A 20,264-nucleotide genomic window follows, 5' to 3' on the forward strand; every position below is an offset into this window, starting at 1 on the left:
CGCCTTTTGTCCAACCTCTTGGGAGGCAGAGACAGGTAAATAGAGCTCTATGAGTTCAAGATCAACCTCTTCTACACATGAGTTAATTCCAGGACAGACAGGCCTACACAGACCCTGCCACAAAAAAGATAAAAGTTACCCTGAAACAAGAACAGGATGACAGGATGTTACAGCAAAAGAACATTCAAAACACAGGTGGAAAAATAAAAACTTTGGAAATGAAAAATGATACATTTCAAAGATCAAGCACAAACCACTTCAAATCTCAAAGAGACTTCGGCAAATCTCACAACAAAATCTTAATGTAAAAACATTAATAGCATTTCTTTAAGTGTTTCTTTGCCATTCGGTAGGTAGTCCTCTTTTGAGAATGCTCTGTTTAGCTCTGTATCTCATTTTTTTATTTGGATTACTTGGTTTGTTGGTATTTAACTTCTTCAGTTCTTCATATATTCTGGTTATCAGCCCTGTCAGATACAGGGTTGGTGAAGATCTTTTACCAGTCTGTAGGCTGTCATTTTGTTCTGATGACAATGTCCTTTGCTTTACAGAAGCTTTTCAGTTTCATGAGGTCCCATTTATTGAATGTTGATCTTAGAGCCTGTGCTGTTGTTCTGTTCAGGAAGTTGTCTCCTGTGCCAATGAGGTCAAGGCTCTTCCCCACTTTTTCTTCTAACAGATTTGGTATGTCTGGTTTTATATTGAGGTCTTTGATCCACTTGGCCTTTAGTTTTGTGCAGGGTGATAAGTATGGGTCTATTTGCATTTTTCTACATGTGGACATCCAGGGTATCAAAGGAGATGCTGAGACTCATAACCAAACTTTTGGCAGAGTGGAAGAAACCTTATGGAAGAAGAGGGAGATAGAAAGACCTAGAAATGACAGGAACTCCACAAGGAGACCAACAAAGCCAAAAACCCTGGGCCCAGGGGGGGCCTGCAGAGACTGATACTACAACCAAGAACCATGCATGGAGAGGACCTAGACCCCCTGCTCAGAGGAAACCCATAGACTGCTCAGCTTCCAACTGGGTTCCCTAGTAAAAGAAACAGGAACTGTCTCTGACATGAACTCAGTGACCCGCTCTTTGATCAACTCCCACTGGGAGAAGGGGGGTGCAGTCTTGCCAGGCCACAGAGGAAAAGGATGCAGCCAGCCCTGATGAGACCAGATAGGCTAGGGTCAGCTAGAAGGAGAGGAGTCCTCACCTATCAGGGGACTAGGGAAGGAACACAGGAGGAGAGAAGGGAGGGAGGGTGGGGCTAAGAGATGATGGATGGGGCTACAGCAGGGATACAAAGTGAATAAATTATAATAAAATAGGAAGAATATTAATAACACCTAAACTAGTACCATGAAAAATAAAATCCTTTAAAAGTTCCTGTTGGCAGGGCTAGAGAGATGGGCCAACAGTTAAGAGCACTGCTCTTCCAGAAGACCTGAGCAGCTCCTAATACCCAGGCAGCCTAACAACCTTCTGTAACTCTAGCTCCAAAGGAATCTGATGCATCTGAAGGCACCTGCCTTAAGTGTACATACCACATGCAGACACATACATGTAGCTAAAAATAATAAACATTAAAAAAAGAAAAAGTTTCTATTGGCAATAATAGAGAGAATGCACAAACAAACAAAACTAAGTATCTAGTGATCCAAAAGAAATCAGGAAACAAAGGAAAAAAAAAAGCAGGAAAAAAAAAGCTAAGCCTGAATCCAAATATGTTAATAATTACATTAAATGTAAACAGTCCAAATACAACTAAGAGAAACTGTCAGAGTAGATTAAAAAAGAAAGTGCTATGCTGTATACAAGAAATGCACTTTATTATGCTATAATTAACACAGATGTTAGGAATGAGAAAACACACGCCGGCAAACATTAAAAAGAAACCTATGTAGAAAAAAAATCAGGAGTAAAAGAGAAAGTTATATAGTCATGAAAGAGTTGTTCAGCAAGGCACAGAAACTTTAGCTGTTTTTAGTATCTGAAAATAAGCCTCAAAATACATGAAACAAAAACCAACAAAACTGAAGAAACGACCACAGTCACAATTCTACCTGTAGAGTTCATTCTTCTCTGCACACTCAACAAATGAGCAGCTGCAGTTCCATACACCATCACCCACACACGTGACTGCATTTGTACAGTGCTTTTGTACCACAACAGCAAATATTCTTCTCCAGGGCAAAGCACTCAAGAAGATTGAGCACATCCTAGTCATAGCACCAATCTTACTGTACTCTAAAACCTCCCGTCATACATACATCCCATAACCACAAAGAATAAAACTAGAAATCAACATCAGAAAGAAACCCTCCCAGCATTTAAAATTAAGCATTTCCAATTCTGGGATGAGTAAACTTTTTCTATAAAAAGCCAGAATGCACTCCCTTTAGATTTTTGAGGACCATACTTGGTCTCTATCTTATATTGTTTCTCTTTCTGTTTCTCTCTCTCTCTCACTCTCAATTCTTCTTTTATTAATGAGTTTACATTTAAACTTAAAATCTGGGGTCAACCAGATGTGGCCCAAAGGTCACAGCCTGTCCTCCCCATTCTAAATAAGTAGTGAGTCAATAACTGATCCCAAGACTTAGAAAAATTTACTTAACTGACAATGAAAACACCATGCGTCAAAACAGTGCAAGGCTACAGTAGTGCCTAAGCCAAAATGACAGCTCCAATATCTAAGGAAGCCAACAATAACAACAAAGGAAAAAAAAAAAAAAAAGGAAAGAAATGAACGAGCAGAAGACATTTTAATAAGCAAAAAGGGAGATAATCAATAAGGCCAAAGGCTGGGTCGTGAGATCATCAAGATCAATACACCCATAATGAAGCTTTGAGGTCTTAGGATGGTTAGAAACTCTGCTAGCTTCTACCAACTGGGCATCATCAATGGCACACAACATCTACCTGTGTCTCCTGACACATCAATCTCCTGGGGAATGAGAGGGATAAAACTAACACCTGCCCACTTAATGACCATTACATCCAGCTACACAAAAGAGCAAGAAGCAACATGTTAGCAAAAGCAAGGTTAAAAAGAAAACTGTCACTCTACATTAATGTTAAAAAATGTACACTTAATGTTATAAACAATTCTATAAGATAAATTTAAGAACTTAGGTGAAACCCAGCAAGTCTTTAAAAGTCAGAAAATATTACTCTCCCTGGAAAAATGATAGTCTAGGTGGTGCAATACCTAGTAAAGAACCTGAGTTTGTAATCAACTTCTGCCTTCAGGTGGCTTTATTGGTAAATGCTACCATATATCTTACAGCACCAATTCTATGCTGTGTTACAAAATCACAAGCACTTTCCAAATCACTCTATGAATCAACCAATCATTAATGAAACATTCAGAATATATAATAATATACCATGACCAGACACAGATCATTCAGAGAAAGAAAATCAATCAATATAATCTATCATATTAACAAACTGAACACAAGAGCTTACCAACATAGAAGAATACATCACAAGGCTCTATTATTTTTAAAAACCAAATTCACAAATTAGAAATAAACTTCCTTAATTGATAGAACATACTGATTTAAAAGAGCAACTTAACAAACAACTACAACCAACACATCTGCCTTCCTTACCAGAAAAATTACAAGACCAGATTCTTGTAGGACTCCTTATAGTGGGAACAGGGGCTGTCTCCTGATCCTTCTGTCAGTTTTTGGAACCCTTTTCCTCATACTAGGTTGCCTTAATAAAAGGGAAAGTGCTGAGTCTTTACTGCAACTAGATATGACATGTTTGGTTGATATCCTTGGGAGGCCTGCCCTTTTCTTAAGAGAAACAAGGAAGAGTGGATGAGGGAGGGAGGAGGTGGGCGGCGATGGGAGGAGGAAACTGCAATCACGATGTTAAGAAAAAAATGGCATTCGCCCACCCTTGAATATCCCCACTCCCCTCCCCAAAGTTTTATACAACCTTCATCCTGAATAAAATTGATCTGAATAAAATTGATCTCCTTGAAAAAGAAAAAATCTTAAATAATTACAAAACCAGGATGCCCATTCTCAACACTCCTGCTCAATCCCATACTGGAAGTTCTCCAAAGCAGTAAGGGAATAAAAAGAAATAGAAGGCATGAAAGTAGAAAATGAGTTAAAACATGTCATTATTTACAAAGGCAAAAGTATCTATATCCAAAATCCTCCTAGGGTATTTATTTCAAACAAGTTTACAAAACTGAGAAGGGCTTACATGGTTATATGGTAAAACATGAACTGTACAGTCTTTAAAAAGTCAAAGATGTCCTAAATACCAAGTACAGTGTGCATACTTGGAAGATTTAGTATAATTAAGATGTCAATTTTTCTTAACTGACACATAGACTTAGGGCAATTCCAGTCAAATATACCCAGGATTTGTTGTTGGTAGAAACAAGCTGTTTCTAAAATGCAGATGGAAAGACAAAAAAAAAAAAAAAAAGACATTTCATAAAGAACAACTAGAGCTTAAGAATTCCTGGGTTCACATACTAGTAAAGCATACGCTGATTTACAGTGCCTAATTTTAGGACACACTATAAAGCTACAGTAGTTGAAACACGGATGGACACAGATCAAAGAAACAAAACAAACAGAATAAAAAATGAACTATACAGAGAGAGCCAATAACCAATTCCTTCACTTTTTAATAATTTTAGTAAGTTACAGTTTACATTCCCATAGAACTTAACCACTTAAATGTACAAGTTAAGGTTTTATACATGCCTGGGGCCATACGAGCATCATAACACATGTACATTTTCACATTCACAGCCCTTAACAAACATACTGTACATTCTTCCTCAAACCTTCCTAGCCTTAAACAGATACTAACTCACTCTCTACGTTATAAATTTGTCATATTGAACACTGCACAGAAAAAAGTGGGGCCTGTGTAACTGGTTTCTATCCCTTGGAATAATACTTTCAAGATATGCTTTTCTCCACTGTCAAATGACATTCCACCACATGGAGATAATCCATATTATCTATTTCTTAGCTGATACTTGAGTTGTTTTCAATTTAGGCTACTATGCATAATGCTACCACTAGGGTCTGCACTAAGTTTTTGTGTGGGTGTACACTTTATTTCATTTGTATGTAATACTATCTCTAAGTCCCAGTGTTTACAATTGTTCGGAAAATTCTAATTTTCTGATATGTAACAGTTTATATTCTCAACAGTAGCATACAAAGGTTCTACATTTTCCACATTTTTTTAATATATAATTTTTATTCTAATCATCCTGGGGGGGGGGCACTTCTTGTGGTTTCAAGTGGCCAATTTATTTTGTCAAAGTGGAAAGTCAATTGTGGAGAAAGGATGCTACTTTCAAATACAATATTAAAACAATTGTGCATTCACTCATAAGAAGAGTGAACCTTGACTTAAACCACATACCAAAAGCAAAATTAACTTAAAACGAGCCAAGTCATAGGTGCTGAAGGTGTAGGTGAAGAATTCCTAAATATAATAATAAATACATATCCTACGAACGAAAAGGAACAAAGTGGACTTCAATTAAAAACTGTCCTGGAACAACACCATCAACAAGGAACAAAAAGACAAGATATAGAAAACACAAGCAAATCATATATTCCAAAAATATTCAACATGTATAACTCCCAAAACCTTTTCAGGTTACTGTAAAAACAGCCCTATGGGTCACTTAAGAAATGACTCCGTGGTTAAGAGAACTTGCTGTTCTTCCAGAGGAACCAGATTCGATTCCTAGTACCCACGTGGTAGCTCACAACTCCAGTTCCAGATCCATGCCCTTTTCTGGCCTCTGTGGTCATACCCATATGTGGTGTACATAATACATGCAGGCAAAACACTTACACATATAAAAGTCAATCTCAAATTAATAAAATATTTTTTATAAAATCACAACCCCAATTTTTAAAAGGGGCTAAAAACTTCAACAGGTAAAAAGGCTACAAGCTGCAGATGAACACATCCAACAATATTCAAGATCACTGGTCACTGAGGAGATGCAACTCAAACCCCTTTCCTTCTCTAGAATGGCTAGAAGAATGCAAAATCCCTGGAGTTCTCACCACTGCCAGTAGAGAGGGAAAGGTAGAGATGAAAATGGTGTGCAGACAGACAGTGGGTCTGTTGCTCCCTTCTGTCCCACAGAAATACTGTTTAAAAGTCTGACATCTCTGAAAATCTTAACAAATATTCACTAAGGGACCCAGCACAAGAAAGAGCTGTGTGCAGCCTAAAGTCTATGTTTGGTATGCTGGAGCACCTACATTCACACTTACTCCAAGTGTCCTTCCAAAGCGGTAAGAAGGAAACCTATGCATGAATATCAGAGGATACTCAGCAACAAAACTGAATGAACTCTAATACAAACAACAATTCTGATAAAGCATTAGATTGAGCGAAAACGCCATTCTCCAAAGAGACAGGAATCCGTTTGTAAAATATTCTAGGAAAATGCAAATTAATAGTAATGGAGAATAAATCAGTGATTGCCAAGCCTCAGAACCTGGTGTGGGGTGAGCCTACACACAGGTGAGCATGAGGGAAACCATTAGCAAGGATGATCCTGCATCCTGACCTCAGTACCTATGTGCACTCAACTCATAGTGGTGATGGTTAATTAGATTAATGTACACGGCCCAGCTCACAGAATAGTGTGCCAAACAAATTTCTAAAAGAAGTATGAAAAGATGGTATGTTCTTACTAAATGGCAAAAATCAGGTCAGCACAAAGGGAGGGTGCTGAGCTTGCCCTCTTCCCACAGCCACTGTCTCTGATCTGTGATTCTGCTCATCACTCGAGACCTATCCTGCCTCACTCAAACCCTCAAATGGTGTGATGGCAGGCCTCTATCAAGAGGACAAGCTGTAACTTCTATATACAAACACCTCTTTCAACCTTGCCATTACCTGGCCTACAATGAACCATCTGACTGTATATTTAATTTGTTATTTCTTTTGCTTTAAGAAAAACATAGAACAGTAGTTCTACTTATCTACAGTCCACTGTCAGTTACCTATCAAATATGAAATGGAAAACTCCAGAAATAAACTATTCATAATGTTAAATTGCATGAACCTGAGAAGTGTGATGAAATCTCATACTGAGGAAGCCACCCAACCCACTAAGTCTTCCTATGTACAGAACACTCACTTGTCACCTAGCCTGTCTGGTTATCAGCTCAAATGGCATAGAATAGCTGTGTTCAAGCACTCCTTGTTTTAATAATAACTCAGGGCATAAGAATAATGATACCACATAGTGGAAAGGCCAAAGAGGACCCATAAAGGGATTCAGTTAAGAAAAAAGATGAATGTTGTCATTCTAAATATGGAATAAAAAGAATGATATGCTGAAGTTGCTGTAAGATCTATATGCAAAACTGCAAAGAAAAAGAAACCCATGTTGTTCCAAAGCCAAACCTCAACTGGGAAAATTGCACCCTGTACTCATGCTAAGAGCCTAGTTAAGGCAGGAGGCTTAAAGAGAGAGAGATCTGGATCAGCCACAGGGAACTGGATCGCATGCACCTTTTATTATTAAGTGTCCAGTTTGACAATACACCTAGACATGCTCTTCAGCTACTATAAATTATCCTAGCACTGTGGGTGAAAACTTCTGGGCCTTCTCATGTCACTAGACTCTATGCAGTTAGATATGTGCCCTCACAATTTAGATAAATACCTGTCCAAGTCATACATTCAGTCACTTTCCAAAATAATATGAACTCGGAAGTGATTTATTTTAAAAAAAAAATCTTTCTTTCCTCTAGAGCTCTATCAACCATTAACTAGTATTGAAGACTTCTTCACTGATTTCAGAATCAAAGTGAACAAACTTTCTAGACTCCAGTGGATATGACAAATTTTAACAAAGAAAAGCCAAAGACTAATCACTGCCAGAAAAATATACATATGGGCCCAACAATAGGATTCTGGTTAGTGTCACGAAAGATCAAAATATAAATCAATTATAAACTTGGACTTGATTTGTAATTAATCTCCAACTATAGTTTCCAGAATTTCACAGACTACCTGAGTTATCCAACTAGTACCTACTCCTGAATAAGTAAAATTACTTCAGCTTTAGAAAAGTTAGCTGTATTTAGTATGCCCTCATTTATATAGGAGGATCCTCCAAATTTTATTTTCAAACACATTTACTAAAATGTTGAGAGCAGGTAGGGATGATAGCTCAATTTTTATATGATATTATAAAAATAAGAACAGATTAGAAATTAAGTAAGTCTACTGTCAGAATGCAACTAAGCCAGAGGTCAAAGGCGTGTTGTTCTATGTTCTATAAGTACATAGAACAAGACACTGGGTAAGTAAAAATAAAATGGCCTTACAAGATGAGTCAAGACCTCAAGCTACCTACAAGGGGCACATTTTCATATCTTTGATCTCTTTAATAAAATAAAAATGAGATTTCCTAGAAACCAAAAGCACATTTAAAACTTCCTAATTTTTATAAAGAAGAATTTCTTTGATTTCATAACAAAGAAAATAAATTACTCCTGGGCCCCAGAGTATTAAAAACAGAGTCATGAGGTCTTTTCTGAGACTGATACTCCAAACAAGGACCCATGCATGGAGATAACTTAGAACTTCTGCAAGAAGTAGCTTAGTGTCCAAGAGGGTTCCCCAGTAATAGGAACAGGGACCGTCTCTGATATGAACTCATGGGCTGGCTCTTTGATCACCTCCAACTGAGGGGGGAACAGCCTTACCAGTCCACAAAGGAAGACAAAGAAGCCAGTCCTGATGAGACCTCATAGACTAGGGTCAGATGGAAGAGGAGGAGGACCTCCCCTATCATTAGACTGAGGGAGGAGGACCTCCCCTATCATTAGAAGAGGGAGGGAGGTTGGAATTGGAAGGGGATAGAGAGGGGGCTACAGCTGGGATACAAAGTTAATAAACTGTAATTAATAAAAATAATTTTTTTTAAAAAAAGCAGAGTCATATTAAGCAACAAGACAAGTATAAAATGTCCCCAACTTCTGTCTCAAGGTCTAGCTGCTGAGCAATGTAATGCCTGTGGTTCACACTTCATACCTTTGGAAACATGGCATGTGGGAAGTATTTCCAACCTGAATCATTCCATCCTCCATTCTCAAACACTGCTTTTCCTTAGATTACCTATAATCCAGAATAGCAAACAGCCTGGACTAGCAAATCCTGAGTTCCTTGGGTGAGTCTCCACCTCTGGAGCCTACACACTGATGCAAATACAATGGAGAACAGAACATCTTCACAAGAGGTACCTACGTTCTTTCCGATGCTCAACTAAACCCACAGCCTGCTTTGCTGAACACTTTGCAAACCAGTTGTCCCCAAGTAAAACAGTGACTTCATTAGTGTGGACAAGTTTTCCTGGCATGAAGGCAAGAGGTCCAAATGGTACCTATTGGTTAAAAAAGACACAATGAGAAAGACAAAAGTTATAAACATAATTTTAAAAATATTTAGCATGAGAAACCCTAAATTACTGAGTTCTTACCTATGTACTGAAAAAAAAAAAAAACCAAAATATCAATTTCACAGAAATTTAACACTGGATTAAAATTTCACCAGAAAAATCAATAGAAAATTGTATTAGGCTAATAATCTATGTTAAAACAGGAAAATAAATCCACAGCATATTTCCATGACAGCTCTCAGAGATTGTCTCTGAATACGTATATATTTCATTAATTCTTAAGTCTAAATGAAACCAAAACAGTAATGAAATTATAGTCAGTGGAGAATACTTTTCTGGTAACTAAAACTATGTTTTTAAGGTAGAAATGAATAATTTTACTGTATCTACCTATCCATATCTAATCAAGTATAATAGGCCAAATCCTCAAGCATACTGATGCAGTGAAGGCTACAAGCAAGGGCTTGGGACAGATTTTGTGTCATGAGGAAAGTCATTCAAAAAGAAACTGCAGCATCTCTCACATAAAAAAAAAAAAAAAAATCAATGTTCTGGGGTTTAAATTTGAGTTACCAAATGTGGCTTATTCTTGCTTTGGCTAAAAGGAAATAAATGAATGATATATTCCTATCATAATTAGTTTATATATAAAAATATATCTACACACCAAGCACATCAGATTTTTGCTAATACCTGAGATTACATCATAATAATTATATACTAATTATTGTATTGTTTTTGTTTTAAGGCCTAACAAAGCAAACCTTCCTTGCTATGGAATTACCTCTGACAGTGTACCAGCTAAAAGTTTGTGAATGGATACACAGCAGAGGGAACGCCTACCACTTCACCATTAGACTGTCTAAAAAGAACACAGCAAGCATACCATGATGTCGTAAGACAGCTTGTCAGGCAAGCTCCTCAGTCTCTCTTGAAGAGCACTGTAGTCGTTGTCCACTTTCTCCCTGACAAGAACACCAAAACAAAGTGAGTACACAGACCAGCAAAGAGTCCTGCTGGCTGCATCCAACAATTTACACCACCACATAACATGGGTTTACCAGGTCCAGCAATGGCACTGTTTTTCCATAAATTCACTCAGAAATTAAAACTAATTCTGAAACAGAACACTCACATCTTGATAGTTAGCTTCTAAGGTAGAAGATGACCCACTCTAAATGTTGAAATTAAGGAAATGTGGAAGGGCTGATATTTAGAGGGAGGCATGAACTCACACTGAGAAGACACATCATACACCTTCTGAGTAAATAAACAGACTCACAGTGGAGACTGTGAGCCCAAGATGGCATCAAGTGCTTCACTCCTCTTCAGAAAACCTGGTATTATCAACTCTTCAACTAGTCTATGAATGTGCACATGGTAAGAAATCCAGTCAAGAGCAGAAAAAAAAAAAAAAAAAAATGAAGCAGCAGTAATGCAGAAAACATTTCAACTAGTCTCTGAAATCTGTTTTGGGGAGTATCAAAATAGAGCTGCTAGTCAGGGATGGTAGCACATGCCTGCGACCCCAACACTAAAGAATAGGAAGCAGGAGGATCAGGAGTTCTAGGTTATTCTTGGCTGCATAGTGAGTTCAAGGCCAACCTGCTGGATTACATGAGATCCTGTCTCAAAAAAAAAAAAAAAAAAAAAAAAAAAGGGAAAAGGGGAGAAGGGACACATCCATTTAAACAATCCTAAGATTTGACTGGATGTGACTCTGCCCAAGTGCTTGCCTATGCTGAGATGGCACCTCTTTGAAGACCAAGTTTCCTAAACACTCTTTGCTAGGATGGAGGTTGCACACAGATCTAACACAATGAACTATCATGTATGTATATGTATTATTTTAAATGTAGGTGAGTTTGCCTGTAATGTATGCAGTGCCCAAGGAGGACACAAGAGGGAATCCACTGGGCCTGGAGTTACAAGCTACAATATACGTTTTTGGGAGCTGAAACCAAGTCCTATGCAAAAGCAGTATAGGCTCTTAACTACTGAACCATCTCACTAGCCATAAAAATGTAAGTTGTCTTTCTTTTGTTTCTTCCCCCTTCAAGACAGGGTTTCTCTGTGTAACATCTCTAGCTGACCTAAAATTCACTATGTAGACCATGCTAGCCTCAAATGCTCAGAGATCTGCTTGTTTCTGCCTTTTGAGTGCTGGAATCAAAGATGTGCACCACCAATCCTGGCTTTAAGTTTTTTATCTTTTTATATGAACATTTTGCCTACGTATATGTCTGTGTACCACATGGATGACTGGTATCCTCAGAAGTCAGAAGAGGGTATAGGATCCCCTGGAATTAGAGTTATAAATATGTGAGACACCATATGGTTGCTGGGGTAGAGCCTGGGTCCTCTGTAAAAGCAGCATCTCACAAGCCTCAATATAAGTTGTCTTAAGACCTAATGTTACAGATTGGTTAAGATGAGCAGAGTCTTCATTTGCTCAGCAAGTATTAACAGATCTCTGTCAACTTTATTATTTGGATACATAAATGCTAGGTGCTTTAATTTTACTAAAATATAGCACCCAAAAAATAATTACCTAAATTACTGTTTCTTCACATTAAAAACAAAGCTCGAGTCTAGTTAGAGCAAGCCTCTCAAACTCTTACTCCCGTGCCTGTCTTCATCAATCGTATTTGACAGAGATTACATTCAGTACCCCCACTGCCCCTTTTCCTGGTATTAGAGATTGAACCTAGGGCCTTAAGCATGCGAAGCAAAGGCTCTACCACTGACTTTCACTCCCATCCCTCTTTTTATTTTATTATTGTTTCTTTATTTTGAAACAGGGTTTCACTAAATTACCCAAGCTGTCCTTGAACCATCCTCCTACCTCAACTCCTGAGTAGCTGGGATGAATGGCCTGTGCCACCAAGATTACAAGCCTTCAATTCTTAACTTCAAAGTTTCAAAAAGCTTACTTCATAACAAATAGCTTCACACAACATTTCTAAAAAAAAAAAAAACAACACCCAAAATATATGAAAAACAAAAAAAAAAAAAAAAAAAAAAAAAAGCTTCTTTTGATTCTTGCTGGCCATGTCTACATATCTCAGCAAAGCACCTTTGGTTTTAAGAAGGTAGCAGCAATGGCAGTACAACACATTTATAAATATCCCTAGCCTTTAAAGCATTAAGATCAGGACAGACCCTATGGGAAATACTTATTTTCATAGAAGTGTAACAAGTCTGAAGGAACAAGCTAAATGAAGTGTGTGAGTATTTAAAGGTGAAGTATGCCAATGACTTGCTCCTGAAATGCCTCAGACTGAAGCCGACTAGTAAGACATGGGTGGTGCATAATCAAGGTTTACCTGCACAGTCCAATTGTTCTGTGTGGATGAAGATTTCTGTAACAGATTCTTTAAAGGGATACAGAAGAGCATGAGAAATAGTCCACTTATTTAATCTTTCTCTTATGGAAAAAACACTTTAGTAAGGAGAAAGTAAGCACTATAGCTCTTGTTCCATGCAAGCGACAGGCTCATCTCCATTTTTACAGGGTTGAAATGAAATCTCAGAAGAGTAGAACCTTCCAATTGTGCCTAAGTAGAAAGACAACAGGCAGAAAATACTAGTACTAAGTTGTCTTCTTGAAGGAAGTCTCATCATTCTCCTTCCCTTTATCTTACCTACCAAACAAACGAAAAAGCAGAAAACATGAGATGCTTAAAAAGAAAGGGTTTACATTAGTGCAAACATGGGTTTCTGAGAAACAATGAAACCTAAAGCTTCTGAAATGTACAGATGTCAAAAGAACCTACTTTTTAAATTTTACTTATTTATTTTTGTTTTATCTTTACTCTAGAAGTATCCTACAAACATCTAAGAAGGCCTACTTTCAGTTCAATTCACTAGATATTCACCCGCTCCTCTGCAACAGAGCCTTGGGCCACATCATGGAGGCCATCTCTCAAATCTAACAGGCCTCTCTAAAATTTGCAACCCATCTGTATTAAAGTTCCACTGGCTTGAAGGGTCCCTGGGACACCTACAGAATTAGGAAAATAAAGCAAAGTTCAGTTCAGGCATAAATATAGGCAGGGAGGTTCTCTATCATTGCTACAGTAAGAAATGCCAACTTTCTTCAGTGTCCTCTTAAGTCTAAGGTAGTTGTCAAGATACATGACAAAATATGAACATTTCTGAAAGAAGGAACAATTCTTTCTGTGAACTCCTGGGGAAGGAAAACTCCTCATTCAAAATGTAAATGTACTTGTATAATGTACTTGGAATACTTGGAAATCTAGGGGAGTGATAGTTGGATCTGCCTCTCAATAATTTGTTAAATTGATTCTGAAAAATTACAGGTTTTATTTTTAAGAGTGTTTTAAATCGGAGGCATTGTTTTGGTTTTTTTTTTTCCCTAAATGGTCACAGCAAAATGCTTAGTGACTTCACTTCATTAGATAATTAAAATCTACCAAAAAATTTTAAAGCAAAATGAAGACATATTCCTTTTATAACTGTATCACACCTAGGAGCTCACTTCATCAGGAAAGTTGATGACCTAACACATGTTCTTTGTATTTCATGAATCACCAGAAAAAGATTTAAAACAATCTAAAAATAAAATCCGTAATTTTTCAGAATCAATTTAACAAATTATTGAGAGGCAGATCCAACCATCACTCCACTAGATTTCCACCATTTAATTTTGCACAGTGGGTACAGCCGAAGGGACAAACAGTGAAGTTGGAAGGGACAATGTGTTTCCATGCTGTCTCTACAGTCACCACATGGACCTGAGATTTGTTAGTTAACCTAAGTGCCTGTTTCTTCATTGATAATTAATACTTTTCTCTAAGAAGACAATCAGATGTGAATTAAAAGTAGAGGGAACTCTGTAAAATTACAAAAAAAACATACTGGTCTTTGAAAGAAATCCCCAAGTTGCCTCATTCAGCCAAGTTTATATGATATATTTACAAGTGATTTCTATGACCTGTCCATTTCCCTAATTTCCTGATACATGTTTCTGTTATGAGTTAAAAAACGGAGCATGTCAGTAGAGAGCAGAATTTATCTATCTCAATGTTTGTACCAGATTCTGCTTAAATCTCCATAACTTCATTTATAAAGTTATAAGTATAGGATAGAAAGGCTACTGATGTAGCCTTTGCCACATCAATTTAGTTTCCTATAGTTTCAAAGTTAATTTTAGGAAACATTGATTGTTATGGCCACCCTGGAATGGTGATTTAGGTTGCTGTTCCTATGACAAACTGAGAATGACTCATTTTCCAGAGTTTCCAGGGATCTTCACATACTCCCACAGGTCAAAGCTCCTATCAGAGGAAAAAAAGGCAATACTGGCTCTTAATCTACTAAGTATTTAAAAATCCTCAAAATTATCTTTAACTCAAAAGTGAATAAAAATAAGTGGGAAAACCTCACCATCTGGTTATGAGTTAAAGTGAGTTATTAAAAATAAACTACAAGTATGTCAATCTGTACAGTCTGAATTTTCCTGCACTAGGCAAACATTGACACCTCTCAGGATTTATAAAATGTTGGAATCTGAATTATTGTGCCTCAAAAGCAGAAGCAGTACTCTGGACTACAGGGACCCAGCTGTGAGCCATGCACTACAATCCTTACACAGCAACTTGTGAGAACATTACCAATACTGTGTGTTGTTCTTATTTGTAAAAAATAAATGAAAAATGAAACACTTCAAGGTGTAAACTGTGGTTTTTCTACTGATATAACGTTAAAAGAAAAATCTCAACCAACAAACCTGTAACTTCCCTAGATGCTCACTGAACTTAAGCTACTTACCAGGAGCTGTGAACCAAAGTACTTGGATGTTAAAGACATATTCCAAAAACTTATGAGACAGTAGAAAAATTACTTTTATTTGCGTATGCATGCAACTACTTGTCTATATGCAAATGTGCAGGTAGCCAGAGAGGTCAAAAGAAAATATGAGATCCCTGGAGCTGGAGTTACAAACTACTGAGACCTGACATGGGTATAGGGCATAGAACTAGTCTTCTGTAAGAGCAGCAAGTTCCTAGACCTGCTGAGCCATCTCTCCAAGAGCTTTTTAAATAATATTGTAAACTCTGAGAGAAAGAAAATCCTTCTATAATATGTCTACCTTTTTTAATCTCCCAAAACTACTTTTCTTGTTTGCAAATACATAACACAAAGGCTTAGACTCCTAAAAGTAGTAATTTCAAATTACAAGTTAGGAATCATTAAAGAAAAAAAGGGAATAAAATAATTTCTAATCTGAACTCCATACCACAAATATACATATTAACCGCTAAGCCAAAAATAATGAAATAAAACATTTTTATAACAATGGAAAAAATAATTTTGATTGTAAGTAAATTTATCTTTACTTCTTTACTACAACCTTTCTATAAAAAAAAAACTAAGCATATATTCATCTTATAGTCAGGATTAAAAACTTAAAAAACTAATTCAAGATAGGGTTGCTGAATCAGATGGCTCAGTAGTTAAGAGCACTTACTGCTCTTGCAAAGGATCCAGGTTCAGTTCCCATCACCCACTGTCTGGTGCCCCAAAACCACTTGTAACTCCAGTTCCAGAAGCCCATGGCCTTCTGGTCTGCAAAGGGACAGGCACACATAGGCACACATAAAGTAAAAGCAATTTGCTCTGTAACATTACATACAAAAATCCTCAAACATAACTACCAAACTACCAACTGGGAGAGATGGTGTTTGGTAATGACAAAAACAACCACCACTACCACCACAAAAAGGAAAAAGGAAAAAAAAAAAAAAAAAAAAAAAAGAAGCAACCTAGAGAAACAGAGAAGGGGATCTCTACCCACTCTTCTTCTCCATCATCCCTTGGGAACTAATTGTTCAGTAGTAACTCCCCAACTCCAACATCAAACGCAGGTGATATGTCCAGACAATTTTGTAACTGTTCTCTGCTTTACTCAAGGAGATGGGGGGGTGGGGGGGGGGGGAAGAAAGGAAAAAAAAAAAAGAATACTCTATACAAAACAGTGACCAAAAACAGTCTACTAAATAGGAATTCTAAAAAATTAACTTCCTGATTTACCACACACTGAAGAATGAATCCATTATTGTGAATAAGTATCTCTACAAGTATGCAAACCAGTACTACACAAGTACATAAAAGTAAAATAGAATAAATGTCATACATATACACATATAGGTTATAGGAATCACTTTCAGGTAGTCACAGAAATAGTTAGGAAGAAATAGTGATACTGGATGTAGTGGGTTCTACTTATAATCTTAGCACTTGGGCAGCTGAGGCAGGAAGATGACTGGGACTCTGGGGGCAGCCTGGGTTCCACAGTTAGTCCAACTGCACTCTGGGATAGCAGGTTAAGACCCCATCTCCAAAATGTGGGAAAAGTATTTATGGGGCAGATTCTTCCCTCAACAACATGAGACAAACAGATATGCTGTCTACATTTATGTGTGTGTGTGCATAAGAAACATGCATATATGTGTATCTTTTTCTCTTTTCCTAATAGTAAAGAGGAGTTTTTTCTCTTTTCCTAATAGTAAAGAGGAGTTTTTTCTCTTTTCCTAATAGTAAAGAGGAGTTTTTAGAAAGACTCATGGTTTTTCCCTGTTCACATGTTTCTATTTCCCACTAAATACTGTGATCATAAACTGTAACAGAAACCATTTCCCCAAATTTTTATCCAGTTTTCTTTTAAAAATTAACAAATATCAAATATTTGTTCTAAAATTTCTTTCTCAAAACTCAAATGTTTTTAAATTTGTCAAACTTTAAGCTACTTTTTGCAATAGTAAACATATTCACAAACAATACTATATTTTCATTTAAGTTAGCTTTGTGTGATTTACTGCTAGATTTCTTCACTATCTAAAATCCTCTTACAAGCTTTAAAGAAAATAAGTTTTTTTTTCTTTTTTAATTGTATGTATTGTGTTTGTGCACATGAGTACATGTGTCCAAGGAGGCCAAGGGCATCAGATATCCTGGAACTAGAGATATTGGTGGTTTACAGCCAGCTGCCTGGTGTGGGCATTGGAAACCCACTCAGGTCCTCTGCAAGAGTAGTATGCAATCCCTCTCCAGCCCTCAAAGCAAGCTATTTCTATACCCCCATTGCCTACAGTTTATGGTTTTAAACAAGACCTCTGTGCAGATTATTTGACTGTGCTCCATCCACAGACACAACTTTATTCAGTCCCACAAGCAACATTAAAGTGTCTTTCTTGTGAGACCTGGCCAATAGGAATCATCTGCATTACACTAAAAATGGCCATAAATTCTTTGTTCCAGCAACAGATAGCAGTCATTTTTTTCACTTTCTGAATCTAGCTCCTTCTGTAAGTTGCTTGGAACACCAAAATGGCCTTGCAACTTCCATGGGATCATGTAAAAGGAAAGGATGCTGGAATAAATGCCACTAAGACAGAGCAGGCTTAGTTATCAGGCTCCACTAGCCCAGGATGCCCTACAACTTGGACGATCCTGAGTACTGTAATGCCAGGCCTGTGCTACCAATGCTCATATTAGACTCATTACAAATACTGGTAGTAAAAGGATAAGATATTAAAACAAAACAGTTCAGATAAAACAATAAAAGCAGTCAGATAAAAGCTCACAAAGCTGACTACCCTGATATACCACCTACTGTTTAAAAAGCATCATCATGAAACTTATTTAAGAAAGGCACACACAGTTCTAAAAATATGCTAAAAAGACCATTTCTGCCTGATGACTGGGCACAGTGGCCTATACTCTGGGAAGCTGAGGCAGGAGGACTGCCACAAGTTCCAAGCCAGCCTGTGATATAGTGAAAGATAAGACTCAGACAGATAAGGAAGATGACATGAATACAAAACATTCACAAATAGGTGCAAAACTAAGATTTTTGTTATTTTTTTCTCATTTACGTGACATCTCAAGCTTTCCTAAAGAATGTAGGGTCTACTCTTAGTTCTCGAGTGACAGGCTGAACACGCTTTGCAGCACTGTGAGTCAAGTGATAGCATATCTGCCTGGAAAAAAATGAGGATTCTTAGTTTAACTGTTCTAGGCTGCATATGACATAACTCAAATGCAGGCCTATGGTTCCAAATGCTGTATAAGAATTTAAGAAAAAAGGGAGTAAATAATCTCTCAACATGACAGCCAGCTACAAGTGAACCAAATAGTGGAACCCATATCCATATTTAATTAGAAAGTAAGTGTATACTCTATAGCACCTTCTTTTCCTGTGTGAAGGAAAAATGACAGGCTTTAAAAAGGGGGGGTGTTTTGGTTTGATTTAGGTTTTTTTTTTTTTTTTTTTTTCCAAGAGAGGATTTCTTTATATATTCCTGGCTGTCCTGGAACTAGCTCTGTAGACCAGGCTGGCCTCAACCTCACAGAAATCAGCCTGCCTCTGCCTCCTGAGTGGCCTCTCAAGTGCTGGGAATAAAGACATGCACCACTACTGCTAAGCTAAAAAGTTTTATTAATTAAAAAAAAAAAACTTAAATCTTAGCTAAACTGAAAACCATGATTAGTGCTTACAGAATGCTGGACAATTCTTATCTACTAGGTTCAAATATTTCCTTTTTTATTTGCTCTTAACTGAACAAATACTATTAATTCCTTAGTTTCACTAGAGTCCTGGACTTTAATTTTCTACGTAGGTCCTAAGATAGTCACAGACTACTTTTATTTCTAGCTTTCTACAAATACTTTTACTTTTTGTCCAATGTTAAAAAACAAGTATTCTTGAAGCCTGAGTTGTATTCTGTTTTGTCTCTAAATAAAAGAACCTTTTAGATTACACATCAACACCACTACAGAAAAAGAACTGCATCATTAAAAGCATTTATTTTGTTCTTCCTCTTACATTAGCAGATACCCATAAAGACAAGAGCACCTAAACTACACTTTAGACTGACTGATGCCACAAGACAAAAAAGTAAAAGCAACATGCTTTTAAAAACTATATAAGATATGCTTAAGAACGGCCCCAATCTTCCACTGTGTAGATGTACCACAATTTCTGTATCCATTAATGGACATCCAGGTTGTTTCCAGATTCTGGCTATTACAAATAAAGCTACTATGAACATAGTTGAGCAAATGTCCTTATTAAATGGTGGGGCATCTTTTGAGTATATGCCCAGGAGTGGTATAGCTGGATCTTAAGGTAGTGCTATTCCCAATTTTCTGAAAAAAGCGCCAGATTGATTTACAAAGTGGTTGTACAAGTTTGTACTCCCCTTTCTCCACATCCTCTCCAGCATGTGTTGTCACCCGAGTTTTTGATCTTAGCCATTCTGACAGGTGTAAGATGGAATCTCAGAGTTGTTTTGATTTGCATTTCCCTGATGACTAAGGATGCTGAGCATTTCTTTAAGTGTTTCTCTGCCATTGGACCACAGAGAAAGAGGATCCAACCAGTTCTGATGAGACTTAACAAGCTATGAGCAGATGGCAATAGTGGAGAACTCCCCCTTTCAGTGGACTAGGGGAACGGGATGAGGAGAAGAGGGAAGGACAGTAAGACCGGGAGAGTTGAGGGAGGGAGATTCAATTGGGATATATAATGAATAAATTGTGAAGAAAAAAAAAAAAACTTGAAAAGAAGAAAAAATAATAGCTCCAGTCAGCTGGGCATGCACACCTTTAGGTCCCAGCACTGAGGAGGTGGAGGCAGATGGACAGCTTTGAGTTCGAAAGTTCCTACTACTAGCTCCTCCACCGCTGTGTTTAGATTGTAAACATCAGCTCAGCCTTGCCCTTTGACAGGAAGATCTTGCCCACTAAGGTGTGAAATGTAAGGATAGCACAAGAATACCACAACCTCTGGATGCTTACCGCTTGAC

The 20,264-nt window shown here is 37.4% G+C and overlaps 1 protein-coding gene across 1 annotated transcript in view; it reads right to left on the reverse strand.

Annotated features, from left to right (window-relative positions):
• Positions 1 to 20,264, reverse strand: part of Uri1 (URI1 prefoldin like chaperone) — a 58,339-nt gene that overhangs the window by 14,336 nt on the left and 23,739 nt on the right. Inside the window, exons 3-4 of the mRNA XM_055594955.1 lie at positions 10,319 to 10,397; positions 9,282 to 9,417 (exon numbers count right to left, since the gene is read on the reverse strand). Of these exons, the coding sequence (XP_055450930.1) occupies positions 9,282 to 9,417; positions 10,319 to 10,397 (215 nt within the window). The remainder of the gene's footprint in view (positions 1 to 9,281; positions 9,418 to 10,318; positions 10,398 to 20,264) is intronic.

Source organism: Psammomys obesus, unplaced genomic scaffold (genome assembly GCF_907164565.1).
Source record: "Psammomys obesus unplaced genomic scaffold, mPsaObe1.curated_primary_1811, whole genome shotgun sequence".
In the NCBI taxonomy this organism is placed as follows: Eukaryota; Metazoa; Chordata; class Mammalia; order Rodentia; family Muridae; genus Psammomys; species Psammomys obesus.